The sequence below is a fragment of the Perca fluviatilis genome, chromosome 7 (assembly GCF_010015445.1).
Source record: "Perca fluviatilis chromosome 7, GENO_Pfluv_1.0, whole genome shotgun sequence".
Classification (NCBI taxonomy): domain Eukaryota; kingdom Metazoa; phylum Chordata; class Actinopteri; order Perciformes; family Percidae; genus Perca; species Perca fluviatilis.
In genome coordinates, this window is record NC_053118.1 from 29,519,076 (window position 1) to 29,545,358 (window position 26,283).

At 41.6% G+C, this 26,283-nt stretch overlaps 2 protein-coding genes across 3 annotated transcripts in view; both read right to left on the reverse strand.

Annotated features, from left to right (window-relative positions):
• il21r.1 (interleukin 21 receptor, tandem duplicate 1) overlaps positions 1–606 on the reverse strand; it is a 57,020-nt gene extending 56,414 nt beyond the window's left edge. Inside the window, exon 1 of the mRNA XM_039807347.1 lies at positions 290–606. The gene's annotated coding sequence lies outside the window, so the exon portion shown is untranslated. The remainder of the gene's footprint in view (positions 1–289) is intronic.
• Positions 607–1,801: 1,195 nt separating this feature from the next.
• Positions 1,802–25,882, reverse strand: nr2f5 (nuclear receptor subfamily 2, group F, member 5). Of its 2 annotated transcripts, none has more exons than XM_039806254.1 (4): positions 24,641–25,882; positions 12,275–12,555; positions 9,115–9,361; positions 1,802–4,023 (listed from the first exon to the last, which is right to left on the reverse strand). In XM_039806254.1, the coding sequence occupies exons 1-4, from the start codon at positions 25,017–25,019 to the stop codon at positions 3,704–3,706; spliced, it is 1,227 nt and encodes a 408-aa protein (XP_039662188.1). In that variant the 5' UTR covers positions 25,020–25,882; the 3' UTR covers positions 1,802–3,703. The 2 variants fall into 2 exon arrangements, with proteins under 2 accessions (XP_039662188.1, XP_039662189.1); XM_039806255.1 differs by having other exon boundaries at positions 24,653–25,879.
• Positions 25,883–26,283: the final 401 nt, after the last annotated feature.

The window sequence follows — 26,283 nt, forward strand, 5'->3', positions numbered from 1 at the left end:
ATATCATATCGTGACATAAGTATCGTGATGATATCGTATCGTGAGGCCTCTGGTGATTCCCACCCCTAGTGCATAGGCTAACGTTACATGTAACAATACCCTTTAACAGCAGAATAAACCATCAGCGATCAACATAGAGAGATACAGACAATAAATTCGACAGCAAGTGCCCCCCCCCAAAAAAATCACATTACAGCAAAAAGAGAGTCTGCACAGTTTAACACGCCTGTTGAGCCCTCCTCTGTAGTGACTTACAATGTTTCTTTAGGCGTAGGCCTACGTTACTTACCTGTCTGAACGTCATTTTGCGAGTCGTCCCCATTGACTGTTACAGTCTATGGTCGTCCCTGAGCAACGCGATATCGTCCTCCACAATCTGCTCCAGTTACACTTCTCTGCTCGTTCAGTCTCGATGCATATCACCACACCAGTCCACTCAAACTTTCTTTCCCACCACGCTCCTCAAATAAAAAAACAAAAAAGTTCCTCAGTGGATGAAGATGCCAAGCAAGTACGTGTTAGCATTTAGCTATACCCAGCATGCACCTGTTCTCACACAACATCTTAGGTGTGTTTGATTCGGGTCACTTAGCGTGCTGGCCGGGTGGTTGTGCATTAAATCAGTTATTTCTCGGTGACCCTCATTCTCACTATACACTAAAGTCTCTCTATATTGTTATATGTTTAAGCAGTGATGGGAGTAACGCGTTACAAAAGTAACGCAAACCCGTGGTGAAATTCACAAGCTAAGTCATACTTCCGCTTTTATTTTGGTGAAAGTAACTCAAAAGTAACGCAAAAGTAGTGTAAATTGCATTACAATTCAGAGACAGAATATTATAATAGAACTCTCAAATGACAGTAACTAGTATTAATGTATTGTATTTTGGAAGTAACTTGCCTAACACTGTTAAGGATTCACATATAGAAATAACTGTATAAAGGCTTATTGTTTTATTTTATTTCATTATATTCTAATTTAAATAACTGTGGCTAGTTCTATTTGTGTGTAGCATGGAAGGCTACAATTTACATTTCATTGTGCGATCCTGTGTTGTAAAATGACAAATAAATGAACTTTGTAATGTGTATGCCTTTTCTTTAAACTATATGTAGAGAAACAATAATCCTTAACTTAACCATAACCCATAATAACGTGATCCTTAATTGTTATTGCATTGTTCCTTTTTTGTTGTTGTTCACACTCAACATGTAGCTCCTGCATAAGCATTGCATGGACAGGCGCCCGTTTATATCTCTGACCTGCTCCAGCCGTACATCACTAACAGGTCACTCAGGTCTTCTAACCAGGGACTACTGGTGGTCCCACGCACTCGTTTAAAGACTAAAAGTGATCGTTCCTTTTAAGTGGTAGCTCCGACCTTGTGGAACGCTCTTCCTGTTAACTTACGTTCTGCAGTCTCGGTTGACGCTTTTAGAAAGCATCTTAAAACATACTTGTTTCAACTGGCTTTTGTCTAATGTTTGTAATTTTGGGTTTTATTCTTTTAATCCTCATTCAAGTTCCATTTGTTGTTGCTTGTTTATTTTCTGTTTTGGATTTTAATGTATTTTAATCAAATGTCTTTTGTGTTAAGCACTTTGTGACTCCGTCTGTGAAAGGTGCTTTATCAAATAAATTACTTACTTACATAGTGTTACTGTTAACTTTGGGGGGAGAAGATATGTCTTTCAAGGTGCATTCCCTCAAGAAACATCCAATCACAGACCAGACTAAAGTACTCATTTTTTTTAGCTACAACACATTATATATGACAGTAAAAGACTACAGGAAACATACTGTGAACAACAGAATTTTATTTCAATTAATGGATAATCCATATTTCCAAACAAAAGTAGAGGGGATAAAAACAAACTCATAGGAACTTTCTGTGAATTCATTTATCAACAGACAGCTTTCTAAAGGTCCCAGATGGCTTTTCCAATACCAATGTTGATACCACAGTGCCATGTTGGAAATGTGAAAATGTCAAAACAAACTTGCTTCCGCCAAGGGGAAGAGAAGAAAAAAAATAAAATAAAAACTTAAAATAGTCCTAAGCTAAGTCACAGTCATAAGTCCGACTGCGATAATATTGTAACATAGACTGAGGTTTTCGGAGGTTAGTGATACTTTTCTCTACGGTATCGCTACGATAAGCTCAAACGACATGAGTCGAGGGGGTTTTCCCTACATGACAATATCATCAGGAAGTGGAAAAGAACTCGCATGAGGTCTAAATGAAAGTGCTGATGATAAAGCAGAAATGCCGGTTCTCTCTATTGATGCATTAATAAAATCTCTGTATTTTGCATCACTTTTCTATATATGACTTTATGTGCACATTAATCAATTTTACATCATGTGAGTCCATTTCCTCTCCTGACAGGACATAATACCTGTTATAACAGGTAACGAGAGATTATGGCACAGTCATAAGATAAATGCTCAGTGACAAAATCTTTGTTCTAAGGCAAGTACAGCTAGTTTTGTAAAATGCTCCCTCCCACCCATCAATCCAAAAGGTCCAATATTGACAATCATGACAATAAAACAACAATGAGGATGAGTTGTGTCACTCCTGTGATAACAACATATAAGGAGTTTTAATGGGCCTTTTAAAGTAAAAATGTAGATCAATCAAATGCCATATGGGTAGCATGAATCTACCAGTGCTGTGATTTTACAGGAGTGAATAAGTGTAGGTTCTGACTAGGTTACAATGCAAGTGCCTAAGCTTTTTTTTTTATTTTTTTTTTTTTACAAACTCCTTCTCTCCCCCTGAGACCCAAAAACAAGTATATAGTCAAATTATAGACCAACCAAACATAAACTTTCATCACCAACACTACCACAAAAATATCCAAACAATATGCTTTTTACAGCTTTGGCACAGGCTGCTGATAAGTGTAAATTTTTAGTGGGTTTGTCTTTTTGCTCTTGTACTGATATTGGCATGTCTGTCTGTCTGTCTGTCTGTCTCTCCACCCTTTGAACCTGAGCTTTACCCTAATATGCTTTAGATGAATCAACGATATACTGTACATATGGACACAATCATGACTTTTTTTCTCTCCATATAAACAGTGCTAATACAAACACACATTAAAACATGTCCTCTGAAAAAGTCCAAGACATTTTGGCATTTGTCTTTTTTTTTTAATGGCTTCTGGCTTTCTTTTTAAAAATTGGTAAGTATACAACGGGCCTTGTGCTCTTGGTTGTAGAGTCCCATTGGCAAAGCCCTTGCTCAATATTCACCATACTAAGATGCTTTTGCACAGCCTCTGTAAATGTAGGCATAGCACCAACAATAAAGCAAATGTTTTGTCTTTTGCTGCCCCTTGTTTTCATAGGGTGTGAGACTGACATCTGAAATGAGTCCAACAGACCTGCTGGTGAACTACAATAACCTGTTCTACCAACTTGTCCATCTCGTGCCACATCTCAAATGTAGACTGCACCGGGACCACCAAGTCTCTGCAATGGCCATGGTAAATGACTGGCTGGCTTGTGTAACCGGGACGGTAACGGATTATATCGTCGACCTGGGTTTGTGAGCGGAATGGTGAGGGAGATGCTTCCTCTGGGAAAGCTGAGAAGTTGAACGCAGAGAATGAAGGAAGGATGGATGGATGAGTATTCAGATGGACGTTCAGCCTGTATTTCTCCCGCAGCTTCTCCTCCGTCTGTCTCTCCGCCTCAGGGCCCGTTCTCGTTGTAGTGGAGGGAGATGGGTCGGTCGCGCTGCACGGTGGGCATGTAAGGCCAGTTGTAGCTGGAGCCCGAGAGCAGCATGTCACGGAGCAGTGTCTCAATGGGTGTCTTGCCTACCAGGCGAACGAAAAACAGCTGCTCGATGACCGGAGAGGAGACGATGCGCAGGGAAGGCAGGCGGAGGAGGAGACGTCCAAAGCGGTTTGGCTGGCTGGGGTACTGGTTCCTTACATACTCCTCCAGGGCACACTGGGACTTCTCCTGGATGCTTTCCACGTGGGAAACGTCGGACAGCCCCATAGCATCTAGAGGGAAGGAAGACAATATAACGATTTATGGTTTATCATCCTTATTATAGTGTCTGTAAGGAAACTGCAAGAAAGTAAACAGAATCTGCAAAACATGATCAATGACACGCTACACGGGACAAATGACAAATTGTCATGTCTGATGTTTATCTTTGTTCCGGTTATCAGGTTGATATTGTGTCTGATAACTGAGAATTTAACTTTGATTTAACTCGTGGTGGATGTTAAGTGGGTGGCTCAATGTGAAGTCTTGACCTGGTACTGTACATGTATTTCAAATCTCATCTAGTTGATTGAAATAATGCCGTCACAGTGGGGTAATCAAATGTAATAAAAGAGCTGACAGGTTTTTTTCTTGCTGAAACTTGAGGAAATCGAGGTTGTCACTACAGAGATACGCATCTACTACACCCCTGTGGTCTGTGTTCACAGCACACTACAGCATTCCCTTTCCTCGCAGCTGGAGGTCATGTTCTGCCTCCTGCCTCCTCACACCTCCTCAGGCCCCCGCCTTGGCAAGAGTCTCGCACAACCGATAGAGTGTGTAACACTGTGCGCGATACTTTTCGCACCCTGTGTGTGCAGAGGAGGGCACGGGGGATTTAGCAAAGGAGGTCAGAGATATGTGAACTCAAAACAAAGACACATTTCACTGTACTCTGCCACATACTGTACATTCAGTGGGTGCACTCTCTGACTCTGCCCCCTGAATGAACCCTCATTTGAAAGACAGGTTTTTTCGATGAGGGCAATTTCTTCTAAGCACGTTCTTTTAGTCTAAAAGCGCTGGCACATATTTTTTTTTAAACCTGTCACACTTTGATCTGTCCCCTGTGTAAACCCTGCTGAGGCATAGATCCATACAACCAAAAGATTTAATTGACGTCATATCTTAACTGAGTGTGTCAAGCCCTCCCCTCCCCCAGCGGCAATTATTCTCATCATTCTGAGTGAATAATTACTCCCATTTCAGCTGTGTCCGTCCACTCGGAAGGGCAGCTGGACTGCTTTTTTGTCAGGGCCGCCATTTTGGGTCCTGCGTGACAAAGCCGCCACTGCCTGGTTGGGATTAGTAAAGCTGTCTGTGTGACTGAAACCACATCGCGTGCCGAAGCGACAGCTCTGTAGGCGCCCTTACGCGCCAAGCGTTGTGTTCTTTTGTCTGATCCTTGGGCACACACTGGGTCAGTGGGGGTGAGGGATCAGGGTGGCAGGACTGAGATGCCCGTTCTCTGATGTGCCTTGATGGGACTGTGCTTCACTGAGAGAGTGGAGGGAGGGGACTCAGAGGGAGGTGAGAGACGATTGGTGTTTGTCGAAAATTGTTAGCTCATCCTACCAGTTCTGCAGCAGTCAGGTTCATTAACGGGTCTATCAAGTGTGTATGCGTGTGTGCATGTCTGTCTCCATTAAATTCAGATTTCTGTTTTAATATCTGCTCGTTTTACTAAATGTGTTGTCTTCTTTTGCCAAGACATTTGAAGTTTTCTGCGACGTGTATACATGTGGGTACATCTGCCCACATGGAGGGAAGTCACATGGGATGCTCAGGGCTACAGGGGTTATGTAGGTCATGGCCGTGGCTGTTGCGAATCCTCCGTCTCACTGAAACCCACCATACATAATTCAACTCCCGTGGTGGGGGCAGGGGTCCCGGGCCTGGGCTGGGCTTGGGTTTGGGGAGCATAGGGAGGAGGGGTGAATGACTGGTTTCAATAATAGATAGGATCATGAAGGAGAGATGGCTGATGAAAGCAAGGAAGAGAGGGGAGAGGTGGATCCACAGCCACCCACATACATGAAAGAGAGACGCTAGATACATGCAGAGTGAATCTGACAAGCCATGCAAGGGAAAAAGGGGGAAGCAATAAAATAAAAAAAAAAAAAACAAGGAGAGAGACATCTCAGTGTTGGCTTCTTCACCATCCGTTTCCCCTTGGGTCACAAAGCATGATCTCTCAGTGAAATATCCCAGATGTGACAGTATTTTGGCTGGCACTAGAGCACAGTGACTGTTGGGATAAACCTCAACAGAGTTTATATACAAGCAGTATCAAAACAATGCCTATCTCTTGGGTTTCCTCAAGGTGTGACACAATTGTATTTTATTTAATCTTGTCTGCAGCTCAGTGGGGAGAAAATAATTCCACACAGTGACGGTGTGAGGCACAAGTCCCCTGTTGTTTTTTTAAAGCGCTTTGGACGCAAACAGACAACAGACAAATCTATGCTAGCAGGAAGGTATTTTGTTTGTAATTACGTCAAACGGAGAGTGGTTTAATTTAGGTGAGAAATTGCCACATCATCATCATGTTCACTCAATGCACAAAGATGCTATTTTGGCAGATAATGGCCTCTGGCTTCCTTTTTGTTAAGAGGTATGGATTGGTGGGTTCAGTATATACTTTTCTGGGTGTGTTGTAGGCTAAATAAAAAATATACTTTATCAGTCTTTCCCAGAAGATTTTGTAAACAATGTATTACATGGGCAGAAACCAAAATACAACTTAGCAAAGGAGCACTCAAAGTTAAAAAACCAAAGTAAAAGCTTCAGGTAAAAGCTTATGGTTAACTCCAGCAAAAGTGATGGCAGTGAGGCACAAGCAGCTACTCACGGGATCAATAGCTTTCTTTTACAGTATGAGAGAGTGATCAAATTACAGTGAAATTCATGGAGGGCAGAGACCATGACTAACTGGTGGGAAGGCTGTAGCAGCAGCATTTACATATGGAGCCAATGAGATAATATCTGCTGCAGCATTATTTGAGGTCACATCTCGGTCAGGCTCAGCGGAGGTGAAAAGGTTGCAGGTTAAGTACAGTTGAAGTCGGCATCATGCATCCGTGAGCTTAAACTGGATTCCAACACAGTAGACGGAAGAAAGTTTTCTGGGCACTAAGAACTTCCTATTCTGTGGTTAAATATTCAAGTAATGTAAAAAAAAAATGACAATCATACACAGGAATTTGGTCCTCTCTTGATCTGTGTGTCAAGGATAAATGCCTGCAGGACCTTTTGGCTTCTTATTTAGTAAACAATAATGTTGCTAATGAGCCAGCTTTTTAGACTTGAATACATTGCTGGCTTCATCTGTATGTTGAATGGCCTTTTGTCATGTAGACATAGGTGTCAGTTATGTAAATGTTCATAATGTTTTCTAACTGATGGATTTTAAAACAAATGTTTGCATCAAAGCCTTAATTTGCCGCCATTTTTAGTGCAAAAGATGCTCGCCTCCTCTTCTTCTCTTCTTTTATACTGTCCGTGCACAAAAAAAAAAAAACGAATGACAAAACATTACGTTCGATACTCACATTAATTCCTATTTACACACTCGCTGTATGTAAAGCATTTGTCTTGCACTGCGGACATTTTTATAGACTGATCCAACATGAGAAGTATCTCCTGGACGACTTAAAGTTATTAAAGTCATTTTATTTTTTGTGCAAAGGAGATGATGGTTGAGAGATTTATTACAGTGCTCTTAAAAAAAGGCAGAAGAAGACGCACATTTAATTTCTTTCTGTGCGTGTTTCACCTTGTGCTGCCGCAGCCTTTACGTTAATCTGATGGCATTCAGTTCAGACTCGTGGCGTGTTGAAAGTGTTGCAGAAATGTTACTAGGTCCGAACTATGTCGTAAGATTGCGGTTATGAATTTTACGTAAAAGTTACTTGAGCGCTTATTCAGACACGGCAAAAGCAAAATAAGGCAGTCATTTTAGGTTCCATTTTAAGTTAAGTAATTAATTATTATTTAATTCAATTTATTTTGCCCTAATAATTAAACAATTGTATTATCTGCTGAGTTTACCTTCTTTAAATGTACAGAATAACCCTACTATTGGCCATTTCTCTAACTCTGGTTAAGCTGTTTACAAGTGCTCCCATATCCTGCGATGAAGCATCCCTGTCGACATGAATAAACCTGTGCCAAATGTTCCTGTGCCAACGGAAGTCAGCTCACCTGCCTGCTAAATCCTCTCTTTCTGCATGAGCAATTGTAAAGCTACTCACAGGAGACAGGTGATGTTTTTATTGACATCAGAATCTACCCATAATCCTCTGTGAGTCTGAGTTTGAGTCGAGGGTAAAGATCAAGTGAAAGGAATACTAGTTAGTCTTAACAAATAATTGATCATTTGATCTTTTTTTGGAGGACTTTTTTTGGTGTTTGATTTTCTTTCACCAAAATTTGACTTATAATAATGCTACTGTTAAACTTTATTTTATTATGAACACTTACAGCTGTCCGTTTATATAATTTAACAACTTTCTTTCCGTGCAACATCAATTGCATCCTCAACTGTCTGGCACGATTGCTCTTTGAATTTCCTCTCCTGAGGTTTCTCCTATTTCTCTTTCAATGTCCAAGTTTTGTCTCGTTTTCTTAGAGAGCTTAGAGTAATACTGTACCTTTGATTTGACATTTTGGGGTCATAAATTTCGAATCATTCTTAAACTTTTGATTACCCAGTCTGGAGCCTTCCACCACTAGTTAAAGGTGCCCTGCCACACATATTTCATTACTTTGTGGTAATGTCTGAAGTTCTACCATGGATTCTGTAAAAAGTTTTGTGGAAAAAATGCTTTGGTCCTTGTTTCATGCCATTCTAGCATGGTATAGAAAGCCTACAGGAAGACTCAGCTCGATTTCTGCCAGTTCTCATTAATATTCAACAAGCTAAGCTGTTTGAGTCTGATTGGCTAACAGCTAGCCAAGGAGAGCCTGACTGTCAGACTCCTTTACCCAGCCCAACTGGGCGAGCTAATGAATAGTAATGAGCTCAGGCAACATGATGTCAGACTGACAAGCTTTTGTAATTGGCCTGATTTCTCTGATTATTTCTTTTCAGTGGCTAGAGCTGACAAAGGAGGTAACAGTTCATTTTCACATTCACAACATAACACAAACACATATGGACCTAACATATTTCAAAAAATGCAAGTAAAAACGGTTTTGTATGGCAGGGCACCTTTAAATCTTTAACATCCTGTTTCAACGTTACGTGACACCATTGCCATTTCATGCAGTTTCCCTGTGACTCTCCACTGTTTATGTGACACATGTGCTTCATTCAAACTCACCAGATGTGAAGAGCACGATGGACTTGAGGCAGGAATATTCAGCCGTGTCAACCTGCAGGGCCTTCAGCTTCTCCACTTGCTCTTGGAAGACACGGATGTGGTCCATGAAGGCCACAACGCGCTCTGCTGACATGGGCGATGCGTGCAGGCCTGCCGCTGCCAACAGAGGAGCCACATGAAGTGGCATGGAGCACTGGGCAGCATTGAGGACAAAGAGCTCGCTCCATGACATGCGCAGCAGCGCCACCTGGAATACAGGTAGCATATAGTGGTTAATACAGGAAGGAAATTATTATCATTATTATTCAACTTTCAGCAGAATATAAAAAAAAAAAAAAAAAACATACATTTTTAAATCATATGTTGTCGACAGATCTGGATTTGAGATTTTATACTTTAAGACAGTTATTGTTTTTTAATCATAAATATAAAATTAAGAATTCATTCAAATTACTAAAGGTGCGTTTACAGGGTCAAATCAATTCAAATGTATCTAATAGGAATTATGATTTAAAAGGTTACAACATGTTTTAGAATCGTTCAATGTTTGCACACCAACAAGCGCCTTTGAGTTACAGAGTCAATCTGTAATTCAATAGCACCAAAACACATTAATTCTAAGCGTAAACGAACACGAGATGCACTAAACATCTAATAATTCAAACCACCTTTGGAGATAGTCGTAATGTGGTCACATTATCAAAGAGGAAATGCAAACTAGATAAAGAAGGTCCATTCATGCACAATATTTTTCCCCCAACAAGTTATATATTAATTAAAAAGAAGGAAGCATACACAAACCAGCTTAACTGTCAAAAACTGATTGTACGGACGAATTACTATAATGTGATGAAACCTTTGTCAGTTTTAAAAAGGTCACAAAGATGGTAAAATGGGTGCCTGGTTCTGCGACACAGCGGCCGCAGGTTCGACTCCAACCTGCGGCCCTTTGCTGCATGTCATTGCCCCTCTCTCTCCCCTTTCAAATCTAAACTGTCCTATACATAAAGGCCTGTAAAAATGCCTCCCCCAAAACAAACACAACACACACACACACACACACACACACACACACACACACACACACACACACACACACACACACACACACACACACACACACACACACACACACACACACACACACACACACACACACACACACACACACACACACACGGGGCTTACATGACCTGCAATTGGCATTCAACCTAATATCAGTCCCTCCAGAAAAACGTGATTATGTGATCGCATAATTCAATGCATAATCAGCCAAAGTCTGCATATTTATGCGGGGGCCACACTTTCGCCGCATAAATTGCAGATTTCCGCGCAAAATATATTTTGTCGTTGCAAAAAAGTCATATATCTTAGCAGAAAGTTGAAAAATGTTGCGTTTACTTCACACAAGAGCAGCCATTTGTATATATTTTTGTATGTTATTTGTTTACGTATTGCGATGACTGAATATCTGTAAACAATTTTTTGAAATAAAGTAAAAATAAAAAAAAGCAGGGTGTTGGGGGAATCATTTTTTTTCTCTTTTTCATCGAACCGCAGTTTTTGCAAGTTCCCGCAATTTTTGCAAGTTCACGCAATTTCATCTCATAAAATTGCATAAATATCCCACATATTCCATCGCATTTTTTAAGAAAACGTGCCACATAATCAAGGATTTTTGCCCGCAACAATCACAAAAAAACTCTGCATTTTTCTGGAAGGACTGTAATATGACCCACCTTTGAAGCAAAATTTAAGATAATGGTTACCATCATTACTATTAGTCACACATTTTCTTCTTTTAGGTGTTTACATTATTTTGTCTACCCTGGATAATCTAGACACATGCTGTATGATTTAGATGCAGTTAAATTACAAGATACGTGTTGATGCCAGGTGTAAACAGTCTTTTGATAGCAGGTTGAAAAGACTTATAGAAAGCATAGAACCACAAAGTACTTACAGGACGCATGTATTCTACATCTTGACATGACGTTAATGATATATTAATGATATAGTGCAGCTACAGCATGACATATTTGTAATGACTATGTCTGCCCAGGGTGCATGTGAATATTTATAGGTCAGGCGATTACTCCGTGCCAACACTTTACAGCTGGTATAAATCTACATGTGCAGGGTTGACATCAGGTCTGTTGTGGCTGTTTCCGCCTTCAGTGAATATTAACCAAACTGATTTTCTTTTATATGCTACTGATTCACAAATAAGGAAAATAATTTTATTTTAATTATTTATAGTCTCTTTTTGTTTATGAAAGCAAAGGGTGCATGTGATAAATAATGTGTTTATTGATAATACTTAATGAAATTATGATATTTCATTGGATTACAGTTTTTTTTGGTTTTGATTAAATGGAACAGGATAATTTAATTATGATTATGGCAACAAATCTTTTTTACTGGCTCAACATTTTCTATAGAAGTAGACGAACAGAAAAAAATGTGATGCGAAAAATGTTGCTAAGTTTTGGGTTGATATTTAAGAAAGGCACCCAGTATGTTATATAATGTAGTTTCTACATTTGGAGGCCAAATCCCCTCTCCTAGTGTGTGTGTGTGTGTGTGTGTGTGTGTGTGTGTGTGTGTGTGTGTGTGTGTGTGTGTGTGTGTGTGTGTGTGTGTGTGTGTGTGTGTGTGTGTGTGTGTGTGTGTGTGTGTGTGATCCTTGCATGCTTTATTGAAGGAACAATTCAACATTTTACTAAATCAATTTTCTTGTAGAGAGTTAGATGATACAAAATTATACCACTCTTATGTCTGACACTAAATATGATTAGCTACAGGCAGCAGCTAATTAGCTTGGCTTAGCACAAAGACTGGAAAGATGGAGAAAAACTAGCCTGTCTCTGTCTCTGATGAGGCCAGGTACAGTAACGTCCTGGAGGACGGTAGGTACATTTTGTTATCTTTCGGACAGAGCTAGGCTAGCAGTTTCCCCCTCTTTCCAGTCTTTATGCTAAGCTAGGCTAGCCAGCTACTGGCTGTAGAGCATACCGTCCAGACATAAGTGTGGTTTCGATCTTCTCATTGAACTCTTGGCAAGAAAGTGATAAGCCCACAATGTCAAGCTATTCCTTTGAAGTTGCTGGTCGGATATTTTAAAGTAAATTCTATTCAGTCATCAAATTCGCTGACTCACCTGATCCATGAGCTGCAGATCGGGGAAGAAAGGGATGTTCTTGGCCCACTCAACAGCACTGAAGAGCAGCCTGGCCGCCAGCTCGCAGATGTTCTCAATGCCCATCAGGTTGTTTCCCTGCATGCACTGGGCCCCGTAGCGAGATGTGGGGTAGGGCTCGGCGCGCAGCAAGAGAGAAATGAAGCCGGATAGGTAGGGCTGGCCGTTGTACGGGTCGGTGCCATTGGTCAGGTACTGTCCTGGGCTGCTCTGGGAGTTCGATGTACGTCCTCGTTGTACAGCTGATGGAAAACAACACAGGTGAAGATGAGAATTCGGACGCATTAATGTGAACTATTAATCAATGAAAATGTGACATTTGTTAGTGGTTGTGTTTTGTCTTCATCTCAGTCCAGCTTTTAACAGTAAATCTCTGTCATCAGGTTATTATTACACTTTTATGCTTTAGGAGGCCGGCTTTACACCTAAACCTGATCTACATCCAAACGGCCTCTGCACAGCCTGTATGTAAAGCGAAGTAATCCTAAAAGCCTGTATGAGACGCCTAAGGGAGAGGAGACGAAGACAGAAAAGAAGGAGTGAAATTGGGCATGTCAAATGTGTTGGGTGGGGGGTTTGTAGAATGGGGTCAAAGGGGCAAAAAGTGTGGAGACAGGAACATTTCTCTGACTCCTAAATATGTCAGCGCTTGCCTTTTCAGTGGAGCGGTGGAAAGTGGCCAGGCCAAAGCCATTCTGCACTGCTGTTGTGCATCAATGAGTAATGACAAGCAGCAGCTGGTAAAGATATACCGCTTCTTCACACCTACATATGTTATGCACCCGCATATTCATACACACATGCCCGCACCACACATAAATACATACGGTACGATGCCCCCCCTTCTCTCTGCCGGAAAATGGCTGAGGCAAATAGGGCACGCAGAGGCCAAGCTCATATACACACTCACAAAACACACACACATACACACAGACGCCTGACGTGTGAGGGGGAAAAATTAGGTAAAAGGGTGAAATGGCGAGATAAGATGAAGAGGAAGAGGTGATAAGTTGAGAAAAGGGAGATTGAGGGCAGAGAGAGGGGAAAGACAGAAAAGGTGCAGAGTTCAATGTATTTGAATGTAGTCTGAGATGAGGCTTCAGATAGAGAGCGATGGTTTACATAAAGAGACAGGTGGAAGCAGGAGGTGGAGAGAGGGGTGTAATAAAAGGGAGGAGGAGGAGGAGGAGGGGTTTGGAAAATGCTTTTCAACTCTGCATCACCTGTCACCTCACACACAGCAGCTGTGTCAATTGAACGCGGACGTAGCACGTCTGAAAAACGAGAGGTCAAAACACTCAAGAGCGTTATAAAAATGCCTTTAATTCTAGCCTGTCCTCTGAGCAGAAAAAAATACCTCTGCACAAAAGGTGTTGACCTCAAACGACTAGTTTTCCCTGTGAACTTGTGTCAACCCGCGTGTTCCCGGAAAAGAATGCGGTCTCCTTTGGCAAACAGCACAGTCTCGCTGGGCTGAGCTATGAAGAGATGGTGCCTGTCACAAAGATGTTGCACAATGGGACATTCCTTGTCACTGGCACTCCAGCCGCGCTCGTCTTGCTTTGCAAAGGACGGCTGTCAGATTAGCCACACGTGTCTGTCTTTGCAGGGTTTGAAAAATGAAACGCCACTGTGAGCAGCAGGGGTGAAAGTAGAGCAAGGCACTGCAATTTCCACAAAGATTACCTGGTCAAATATGTTTTCAGTCACTCTGAGGTGCTTTGAGTGTGAAATGAAAGACTGCTAAAACATACAGTGCTGCTGCGGTCAGTCAGAGAAGTTGACTGACAGTGAAAGACTCAACAAGTCCTCCACATTAAACGTCAAACAATTTGTTTGTAACTGCCCGTTATAATTCACTGTTGAAGAATAAATCTGTTTCATCGTCTGACAATGCTATGGCTTTAGGCACAGAAACACCTCGGTTAGGGTTGGGGAATCATTGTAGTTTTGGTTCAAAGAAGCAGTTAGTTAGGCTTGAACTTGAGCGTTTTGGAGCACTTTTTGAAAGGATTGATTCTGTCGTGTTCCCTGAGAGGACAGTCCTGAAAGACTCTTCCGTGAAATATCTAAGTCAGATCACTTCCATAACCTGGAACCTCTGCCCTGGCTTGTTAATGTCATCTAAAAAAAAAAAATCTGGGGTGAGCAACCTGGCTTTCCACTTCTTTTGGGCTTCGCACTAATGCATTGTCCCTAACCTTGATGGGGAATATGTCAAATTCTTCAAAATTTAATGATGTTCCACAAATTCCACGACCTGTTGGGACCCTGCTGCCTCTCACATCTCTGATATGTGAAATCACAGCTATGAATCTGCTCTCATATTGATTAATCCTGCAGATGGTGGCGGATCTACTTGATCCACTTGACTTTTCAAAAGCCTCATTGTGGGGGGTCACTCGTGGCTGAGAGGCAGAGCACTTGAGTACTTCTGACTGAGACACTTCACACTCTGTTTTTCCTCGCCTACAGCTGGCTGGACGAGACCGAGAGAAAGAAAAGGGAGAGAGGGGGTAATTATGGAAATGTCCAAAGGAATAGAGAGAAAGACGGACAAGTGTAGAGGCAGAGAGATGTATTATTTTGACATAGAGGAGGGGAGCAAGAGAGCGAGAGAGACAGAAATGACATTAGTAAAAAAAACAGATGCCTGAGGATAAGACAAAAAAGGAAAGCAGGGTCAGAGATAGAGAATAAAGAGGGGGGATGGGAGTATAAAGTCAGATTTGGGTGTCTGCCATAAGCTGTGTCCTGCTTTTTAATTGGTGCACTGTGGGTGAGCTTAATGCTATTAACTGAGCTTGTCATCAGACAACAAGAGGGGAAGAAGACTTGAAATCTTAATGCTATACAACATCCTTCTTCCTGGCAAACAAAAATATTCTGATACCAAATTGAGGGCAGAAAAAGCACAAAAAAGAACTACAAATCCCTAAAACCCCAAACAAAACTGCGTCCCGTGTACATAGGTAGGGCAAAAAATGATGGCAGGATAACGAGGGAGAGGAGGAAAGTGCATGTAAACAGAGGTATCTTGGGACATTTCAGCTGTGACTTTTAAAAAGCCACTTCAGCAAATGGCAGCTGGCAGAGTGCACAGTTCGCTGCCTGACTGCCCTGGATTAGCCTCTGGGTCAGACTGTTAGTGGAATTACAGCAGCTAAATACAATTAAGGCCTATCAACATTTGGACTCAAAGGTCACGGTGCTGGGGAAACACAGACGCATTATAGATTTGGCTCAGTCTGACAGTTGTGTTCAATGAGTAGATTTTCCATTTCTTCAAGCTTCCAACGGCGAGAGAAAAATAAAACACGTTATCCTGCACGAACCTGTGCCTGATGTCACCACTTCCCACAGCGTGCATATGTGCTTTTGTGTATGAGAGAGGTTTACAACACTAGAAACATTCTGCAATCCTGCAACCAAAGGAACTTCAAAACATATGGTTGTAAAGCTAAAAAAAAAACATTTTGGAAGATAAAAGAAATATATAATTTCATGTGTGTCAGCGCATATGTGTGTGTGCCACTGCAAGCCTGTGTACATGTACGTGGGTGTGCTCCAGCTCAGAGGGCAGTGTGTGATGTGACACCAAGGTAATATCCCTGCTGCTCACAGTTTTATTTTGGCTTTGAGCTTTGACCTGCAGGTCACTGCTCTGCAGCAGGGCATAGCTCCCAACGAGAGTCAGATAGGAGGCAGAGAGGAGCTAATATGTAAACCAGGAGAGTTAGAGATAAAGAGATAAAGAGACAAACGGGATTTTACTGAGCAGAAAGAGTTATGGAAATATACTCTGAAATTCTCATATACAATTTGTCAATCAAACAGCGGGCAGTTCTGTGATGCTCTCTTTTTTTGGAGCCATTGTGGTTGGCTAACACTGCTCTAGGGGTCACTAACACTGTTAATAAGATGCATAACTTTGTACTTGCCTATGAAAATGATAAGTACATATACTGTGGACTGTGGCTTCACACAGTCTGGTTGAGTGCATGGTCCAAAAGTATTTGTCCCGTTGCATGCTATTGTGCAAGAGCAAGTTCTTCTTCTGTTTATTCTACAGAAACACTTTGTGCTGCCAGAAAAACAATGGTCAAAACAATTAGTTGAGCATTTACAACACATTACACAACGGTTATCCATTAAAGCTGAAACACACCTCCAATCCCTTATAAGCCTTTGTTTGTTCCTTTAAATGGAGGCCGTAACAGATCACAGGACTACTTTACAGGGCTTTTTAGCGCATTTCAGCTTATTGTTTTAGTTTACCGGCCAATATACTTTACTGTTTTGGTTTACTCTTACTGCTCTTAAAAAAAAGCCTTAAAAAACACCACTGAATGCTACCTGCGCAGCACCAAACAGACACATAGTGGAGCATTTAGCAGCTACAGAGACAGATGTGTCCGTCAGGAGTTAGTGGAAAGCAAAAGCTGGATGTGTAAATAAGCAACGGTTTGCTAACAAGTTCAACATGTCAACTTTATAAAGACACTTTAAAGATACTGTTGCAATGTCTTGATACTAGTTGCTAATATAAAAGTAAGTGAATGCTGGTCTGTGTATCTTTGAGAAGAAAACATTGAAAGTGTAGCGTTTAATACATCCTTAATGGAACAAAAGGCGCGCCACAGTGCGGGAGTACGGTGGCCGAGACGGTTCAACACGATTTTATTTTTTATTTAACCTTTATATATCCAGGTAAGTCGATTGAGAACAATTTCTCATTTGCAACGACGATCTGTCACATTCACACAGTTACACATGCAAACCTGGAAGCTGCCCAGTACAACCACAGTCTGATCTGCTGGCCACTGAGCAGCTCCACTGGAGCAGTTGGGGGTTAAGGGCCTTGCTCAAGGGCACCTCAGTGGTGGTAATGAGGGAGGGACAAGCGCTGCTCTTTCACTTCCCCCAACCAGATTTTATCCTGTCAGTCTGGGGATTGAACCGACAACCTCCCGGTCACAAGCTTGCTTCTTTAACCATTAAGCCACCACTGCAAAAACCACAACACAAACACAAAAAGGTACAACACAAACACAAAAGCTACAACACAAATACATAAGCGACAACGGATGTGAGTCTGTTGTTGACAGATGGAGCTGGCAGATGAGCAGGAGGAAAGTTTTGGTATGTTTGAGTAAGTAAGGGAAACATGGTTCCTTGCTAATTATGATTAATGTCGCTATGTGATTGTCACAAATAAGCAATGTTGTTCAATATCTTTTTTATTTCCATATGTATGTACTCTGCCATTTAGGCTATACGAAGCTACAGCTATAACATTATCTAAATGGCACCCAGCGTCTTAACGCCTGAGTGCTACGTTTAAAGTCTATAGTTTGTCATGTTTAGTGAAGCTGTTTAAATCACAAATATTATATTCGTAGCCTAAATGGCAGAGTACATACATGTGAAAATAAAAAAGATATTGAACAACATTGCTTATTTGTGACAATCACATAGCGAGAGTCATCATTATTAGCAAGGAACCATGTTTCACTTCTCAAACATGCAAGAACTTTCCTCCTGCTCATCCGCTAGCTCCTTCTGTCAACAACAGACTCACTTCCATCGTCACTTATGTTTTTGTGTTGTGTCTTTTTTTATTTGTGTTGTGGCTTTTGTGTTTGTGTTGTGGCTTTTGTGTTTGTGTTGAACCGTCTCGGCCACCGTACAGGAGGGCCTGCTCAAATTTGTAAACTTTTGCGCCCCACTGAAGGAAAACACATCATCAAATTAGAGAAAGAAATAGAGCATAGCAAAATTGTTTATATAAAAGCGTTGCTCATGACAACTTTACTAGTCAGCTAACCTTGCTAATAACAAGCCATCTGCACAATGAAAGAGGACCGACTCTGTCCTCAGTTGTGTGTCGAACATGAAAGAGCGGCGAAACGTAAGAGACACAACAGAACGAGAGTGCAGAGAAACCGGAGGCAGTGCAGGAACGAGAGGGAAAACAGTGACACAGACAGAGAGAGACAGAGACATGGAAGGCAGAGGGCATTTGCGTGAGAAAGTTTGGTGGCTTTGCTCTGTGTGGATGCTGTTGCCTCAGTCTCTCTCTCAGACTTTGATGAGGCAGTTCCTGAATTAATTAGTAGACCAAATTCACCCCGACCTCCGTGATTCACGCCATCCTTAGTTACACTTACACACCACCCCTCCCCTCTTTATTAAACACACAGTGAGCCACAGCAGGGCAATGCGTTCATGTGTTTTCTGGGAGTTTAGCCTTTGGAGAAGACATCCGTGCATACATGTCTTCTTTTGAACACCTCTTAGGTGCCTGGCTTCATGTGTAATTTATCAGCTTGCGTCATCAGTAAAAATAGATCCTATGACTTGAATTATTTGAGTTTTTGAAACTGATGTTAAACCAATTTTTGTGCTGGAGCTTCCTTTACTTTACCAAATATGTTTACAGTAAGATAGGCAATACATTTAAAAAGACCAGTTCACCTAAAACATTTATTTACCACTTATCCCTCGTGGTATCCAGCCATGCTGATATTTTTGGTTCACTTTTTTTAATTTTATATATGAGATATCTGCCACTGAGCCTTTGCTGCCACCCGAATACAGTGTAAGGGAATTCAATTTGGTTTCTGGTGCTCAAATCCAGAACCATTTACCCAATAAGAGAGCTGCAAACCAACATATATGACAATTATTAGTCTGTGTTGCAGCACAAGGTTTTAGCTTCACATCAAGCTATTTCATTCTGTCATGAATGATATTATTTCATTATTGGCGACAAAGGGCCACACAAAAAACAACACATTTTCACATTTACTTAAAGCATTACTTAACCATTACTTTCTGTTGTATGTAGGGTGGCGGACCTCTAAACCAGAGCGAATTAAACCAAAAATAGCCTCCATCATATTAGGGTGGAAGACATGACCAATATCCTGTCTTTATTAAAACATCAACATAAAACTGTTGATCCGAAATTGGGACAAATAGTAAATGTTATTGGTGCATTGTGGCTTCCTCTGCTTCTTTTTCATCTACTCCTGTCATGCTGAAATCCCACTCGGTGAGCGTGTCTAAGATCATCAACTAAATGCCTAAATTATAAATGCGCACAGATCCCACCACAGCGCTAGATTACACAAAAGATATAGGAGAAGCCTTGTTGGTTGTTAAATGCTTTTGACAAATTATGTGCCTCTTTCTCTCGTGTGTGTGTGCGTGTGTTTGTGCGTGTGCGTGTCATTACAAGTGAAACGAGTGACACGCAAAAACAGGTTGAGCTACTTAAGTCACAAACAAAACAGTCCAGGGTCAGTCGGTTTGTTAGAATGATTGACTGAATGCACCTGAAGAGGGTCACATTACTTTTGTGACATCAGTGCTACAGTGGGATGTGCAGAAAGAAGCCCAACCTTTATAGGGAAGAGGTCATATTGTGTTATATTGCGACATGAAGCCTCCTCACCTTGATGTGTCCAGAAGCATTATGCATCATTCATCTATTCTGTAATATTAAAGTTAGCCTTGGAGATAAGGCCGCAACCTGCAGTGTATCACTTTAATGGAGGCTGGGCAGTTCTGAGCGAATGGGAACCATGTTTCTCTGAGTGGCTCTGATAATGAACGACAAGTGGTGACAGGGGTTAAGTATTTGAATTTGTCAATAGCTAAATTACTGGGATAAGTAAAGGTTTTCAGAGCCAAAGCAGGCCAGACGGCAGTGTTTTGGTGTTAAATTGCCCAGTGGCGTATGGATTAGTCAATACACGCTGCCTGTTAGACTTTAGTGCTCCAGTGGGGTGTTTACTCACTGGAGGGGCCCCGGCCGGTTCACACATTGGGACTTTGACTCGAGCCGGTCTGTTATTAATGTTTTAGTTTTGGTTGACCTATATTTCCCGCTACTGTTGGTATTTTGTCAGAGTGCAATATGGGTCAGAGCAGGCAGCAGCATTTCCACTGCACACGTTCCATGCAGGTATTACAGATTCCTGTTATTAGGGCTGGGTGCCGAACTTCGATACTTTTTTGGCACCGACCGAAATGCCTCCATAATATCGAGATTTGAAAAAAGTGCCTTGTCGTTCAATACCAAATTTCAATACCCAAGGAGCAAATCTCATTAGCGTCAGTGAGCCAATTAGCATGCTTCTACCAAGATCTAATAATGCTTGGGATTGGCTGTGTAATGTTACACGTCGTAGAGGCAGGAAATACGTTACGCACAGTAACGGGGCAAACGTGTGTGTGTTGTTGTATTTTGAGAGGCTTGACTACAGTGTGAGTCACATAGGTGTAATGGAGCTATAAGAAGAAAAGAAAAAAAGATTTGTACCGAAATGTGTAATGTTGTAACTCCTTTTTTTTTTTTTTTATGGATTTTAAAAGATTTTAAAGACTATTTTTGGAACGATATCCAGCCCTACCTGTGATAAAAGACCAGTTATTATCACTACACTCTACTGTGCTACACTTTGTGTGTCTGCATGTGTTTGGTGTGCTCTTATCTACACAGGTATCTTTCAAGACTTCACGACATACACACACACACAGCAACAAGATGACATTATCATTGTGCATTAATCAGAGCAGTAAACTACCACGCGTGTCAGTCTGTCCTCAGTGACGTCAGTAGCTCGTCCTTGTGGGCTGCTTGGAAATTAAAACATTCACTCCAGTTCAAAGGAACTGTCAGGCTGATTCTCTTTGCCTCTCCGCTTCCTATTCAGCTAAGAAACTGACAGAGAGACAAGAGCAGAGTTCTGTGTAGCTGCGTGGCGAGACAATGACACGAACGTTGCCAAGGTTTTTTAACGGTTTGATTCCCACTGAGGCCAGCAAAGAACTGTTTGCTGCCATGGTGCTGAAAGCTGCTCTGGATAAAAGTCTCCAACAAATGATATTATGTTCTACACAGCAGTCTGCAGAAAGAGGTCAAACATCCTCCTTTAGGGAAAAAAAGAAACTCACTTGAAAGCAAAGATTTTCTAAATCTCATGAAACATTTAGCATGTCTTCTCAGAAAGCTAAATATTAATTCAGTCTTAACAGAAAAGTCACGCAGCAGTGTTAGTGATACCAAACGATTCTGTAATTTGTATAACCAATATCAGACTTTCTCCTGCTGATTTTTCTGCCTTTACATCACAGGGCTATCCAAAAAAACATCCTCTTTACGTAGCTCAATATACTTAATTTGTGAATAAAACAAGTTAAAATTGTTATAAATATATAACTTGTTCCATGAACCAGCCCTTTCCCTCAGACTTTTTGTACATTTCAAACTAAGTAAGTTTTTAAATGATTCATAACATGCCAAACTCTTTTAGCAAACATGCATTTTCACTTGTGATCTTCCGCTTCATTTCAAATGTATCTTTTCAGGAACTTTCACATGTTGTTGGGAATGTAAAACGGAAAAATCAAATGCATATTTCACCTGGATCATAACTGAGAATAAACACTGCGTCCCCTTGACAACCTGAGGTGAACCTGTTGAATAATGTAGATGAAACATGACTTATGTATGTAGGGAAGGATGACAGAGTCTGTGTGCTTTTAACAGTCCGGCCACTTTTCAGTTGACACTCAGTGTTTGGATTCTAGGATGCAGCAGTGTTTAATTTCCTGTAGATGCAACGATAAAATAATAATGCCAGGGTTTTGTTTCAGATATTCATGAATATTTATGTGTACACAAATAATCAAATGTCCTTTTTTGTGTGACTTTTACTTCATTAAAACAATAGGAGTGATGATGAAATAGCTAGGACAATTGAATGTCTGTGATTTACTGATTGATGCAGAACATTTATCAGTAGGATGATAAATTCTGGTTTTTAATTCTCTACTTTTACAAATTGCCGGAAGAGCGTCCTAACAAAAATTGTCCTACGCAGACAAATGAATGCTGATAAACAGAAGTCAGCCGACAAAGAGGATTTAAATGGCACAGTTTAATCCTGCTGACCCCGAATGCACCAACATATGAGCTCAGCCAATGTAAGTTGACCTGCTCTACATTTAAGCCTTTTTTTTTACACACAACTATAAGCCAGCACTGAAAAAAAACAAAAAACAAGAGGATAATGAGCAGATAATGAGTTTTAAAACCTTAAATTGATTTTTCTGCCCTTATTTCAACAGAATTTTAACAACATTTGAAATTATCTAAAAATGAATTGAAAGAAATAATTTGTGCTGGAAAACATATTTCACTTATTTTAAGAAAATCAAGACACTAATTACTTTGTTAAGATGCATTTTTTTTTGCAGTGTAGACTATAGCCTACAGTCTATAAGCAAATCATCTTAATGTTATCTCATCTAACAGATTACCTTCCCATTCTTAAGGCGTATCTCGTGTCTCATGAAGAATATAAAGCCTTCGACGCTGTAAGCTCGGCACTGCAATAATCTCATATTTAACCAAACTTGTACTAACTGAACTGAATGCTAGAAACCTGTTCCCTTCGAAAAAGTTAAAGGATTTGCCACATTAAGTAAAATAACCCTTTTATTTTGCATGCAAAATAACTTTCCGGTTTTTATTTGAGTGATAGCTAACGTAGACTATTTCCAAAATAAGACAAATAAGATGAGTGGATTTACATGAACTACATACAAAAAAAATCTCCCCTCTACCGATATCTTTCGCCTGTTTGAATGAATTAACTTTTTCTCATTACCAGACGGAATCCGATTTTTGTTGCTGTTGCAGTAAACAACGCTGCGGCGCGTCAGGCGATTACCTCGGGTTCATTCAGTCGGAAACAAGCACGGCCGAGTCGGTGTGGCTTGCGGGTATTTTAAATGAGGAGACTGTGTGTACAGTACACACACACACATACACACACACACACACACACACAGGCATAGCAGTGGAGACCCTTAAGGGATCATCTCATCTCAGGCTCTAAGGAGGACGGGTATTTCCACAGTCTGTGGATTTACATTTGGACTCAAAGGGCGGCTGGGTTGTCTGTCCTTCAACATCCCCTGCCGAGGTGTCCGTGAGCAAGACTGCTCACTGAGATGCGGCTGCTGACCCTAATTCTGTCCTCTGAGAGGGAAAATAAACTGGGCGAAGGGTGACATCTTCATTAAAGACTCAAACTTTTGAGGATAAGTGGTTGAAAAGCACTTTTGTTGCACTCACAAGACAAAAAAAAGCCTTATTGCCCATGGCTCACCTGTGTTAAAGCTGTGTGATAGGCTAGTTAGCGGTGTGCACGTAGCTGTTGACATTGTCATTAATTTCAAATAGGCTATATTATACATGCAGACGATCTGATATTTCTACAGGCTCTTATAGTGCTTTTTGATCATATAAAAACGTGTTGCCTCTACATCAGGAGATTATCTAAATAAAGTATTGAGTTTAGTTATCCAAAGTGCATAAACAAAACAAAAAAATGAACCCATCAGTAACCAACACAGATGGTGAAAGAAAGAAATTTTGGCTCCATTCGGTTTAAAACATTTAAAAAAATGCAGCGTCCCATCTCCCATGAATGGAATGAAGCCGCTGAATGATCATTGATAAGGGAAGCCTCTTCTCCACAAACACGTTTCCACTGCTCCCTTTTGACACTAACTGACCCGTTGTTAATCCAACACAATACAACAAATGTAGCGGCATCCTCTTATAGCGGCTCTGGGTGTCGGTGAGCAAACAGCATAATTAAAACAGCGGGACAAAGGAGGGATTTCACAGAACAGAGCGAACCCAGGCGAATGGGTTGGATTTGTTAGCCTAAATGAATGTGAAATAAGAAGCATTGTGCTGCCGCAGGTGGTGACTGATTATTTACCCATAACAACAGTGCCTATAAACTGTGCAGCACATAACCATTAGATCAACAGGCATCACAAAACATGACGCGTATTTTACGCACATAATCTCTCACTGCCACGTTTTAGTGACATGTGAAAGGGCATAATTACAGAAAGAGTGTCAGCCTAATCTTAAATGTATTTTTTTTTCTTTTCTTACAGCAAGACGAAAATGTGGTAAAATAACTGTTTCCAATTCAAATGTTTGTGTCCAGAATGTTCTCAAATGTGTTTTCATGCAACCGATGATCTACTTTGGTGCAAATATATGATTTAGGCTAGATACAAGCAATAAAAAAAAGAGCCTCAGTCGATTGTTAACAGTCAGTCGCTTGTTTTAAAACAGTAAAATTTTTTACGGCTGCCTTTCCAGACTTAATGGCCTGTTAAGATTGATATTTTACGGCGAGCAACATTACGCACAAATTTACACAGTATAATACGATTAGTAAGCAAATGTCTACCGTGCCACACTTTACACGGACATCCGTCACACACCTATGGTCTTACCCTCTCTTCTCATGCCGACTTTCAGGCACTTCTTCAGCCGGCAGTACTGACACTGGTTCCGGTGGTGCTGGTCGATGGGACAGTCTCGGTTCCCCCGGCAGGTGTACGAGAGGTTCCGCCTCACCGAGCGCTTAAAGAAGCTTTTGCATCCCTCGCAGGTGAACTGCCCGTAATGCTTCCCACTGGACTTGTCCCCGCACACCATGCAGTCCACGTTGGGGATCTTGTCCCCGGAAAGTGCGTCGTTCCCTGGGGTGGAACCGTTGGGGGTTCCCGGTGCCCCGCCGGGCTCCTGGCCGCATATCTGGAGCTGAGACCCCGGATCTGCAGAAATGTTCTCTGGCCACTGGTTTACTACCATTGCCATGCTATCCCCAAACACTTCGGTCTTTGTTTAAATCACAGAAGGAGAGACTGAGTGACAGGGATCCGTCCTGACGTCTTGGGAGAGAAAAAACGAGGGAGGGCGAAAAAAAACAAGAAGCGCTTCCTCCAGAGGTCAATCTGAGCTTATGTGAGCGTATTTATTTTAAATCGCTTGTTTATAATACTGAGTTTTTTTCTGTAAACATCTATCAAAGTTCACAGCAACAGCGAGGTATCAACATGATCGACGCATGCGAGCGTAGCCTACAACTCCGGGTGTTCCTCGCTGCGCAGCAATCCATAAACACGTTGTTCTTCAGAGTGTGACCTCTTGGAATAAGTCAGTCCAATAAGTCAGCGCGTCGGCTGTAAAGATAAAATGTTATCTCGCTTCTTTCTCGCCTCTCGAATTTGGAAGACAGGCGGAACAGCAGACAACAATGTTTCGCCCCTCTGCCCCGGGTCGCTCCGGTCTGTCCGCCGCACTGCGTTGGGACTCACTCAAGATCAATTCTGCCTCCCGAATGACACGCTCGAGTCAACGCTGGCCGCATTTCATGTCATTCAGTGACGGATTTATTTAGTCCCGTCAAGCTCGTGGAAACAGTATCAGGCTCAGTCCCGAGGCGTTCCTTGTTCCTCTTGTTCTTGCGCGCCGCACTGAGGTTTTGGAGAGCGAAGTCTGGTCTTTATTTACCCAACACACAGCCTGAAATATCCTCGGTGACCGTCCGCGCGGGAGACGCTTCAACAAGAGACACTTTGCCCGCACAAAAATCTCTGCCGCTCGAGTGTATCGCTTCACCCTACGACTGTCTGCCCCATCTCCGAGAGTCAAAGCTACAATTTGGGGGAAAGTGTCACCAGCAGGCTGCCTCGTACGACTTGCCCCCTGGCGGCGCTCCATATAAGGTCATAACTGCCAAATAAGGTCATATCCCCTCCCCTCAGCGGGAGAGGTGAGACGTGAAGGGCCGGTTGTGATAGGCCCCCAAAGTCTGTTAAAAAAGTAAGGAGCTTTCTGATTGGACCGCGGTCGATTAGGCTGGGTTTGACTGACAGGAGCGGTTGTTGTGATACAAGTACTTTAAAGTGGGCTACACTAGTTAGTGTCCCATTGACAATACAGTGCTGTGCATCTTGCGCGCCCAGACCAGGTCTGATAAACCTGTCGTTAATATGTAATTAATATTAACTTTAAACAGTTAAATAAGTTCTGGAAAATATTAGTGCTGCATCTATATTCTGTTAAAGCAGCATCATGT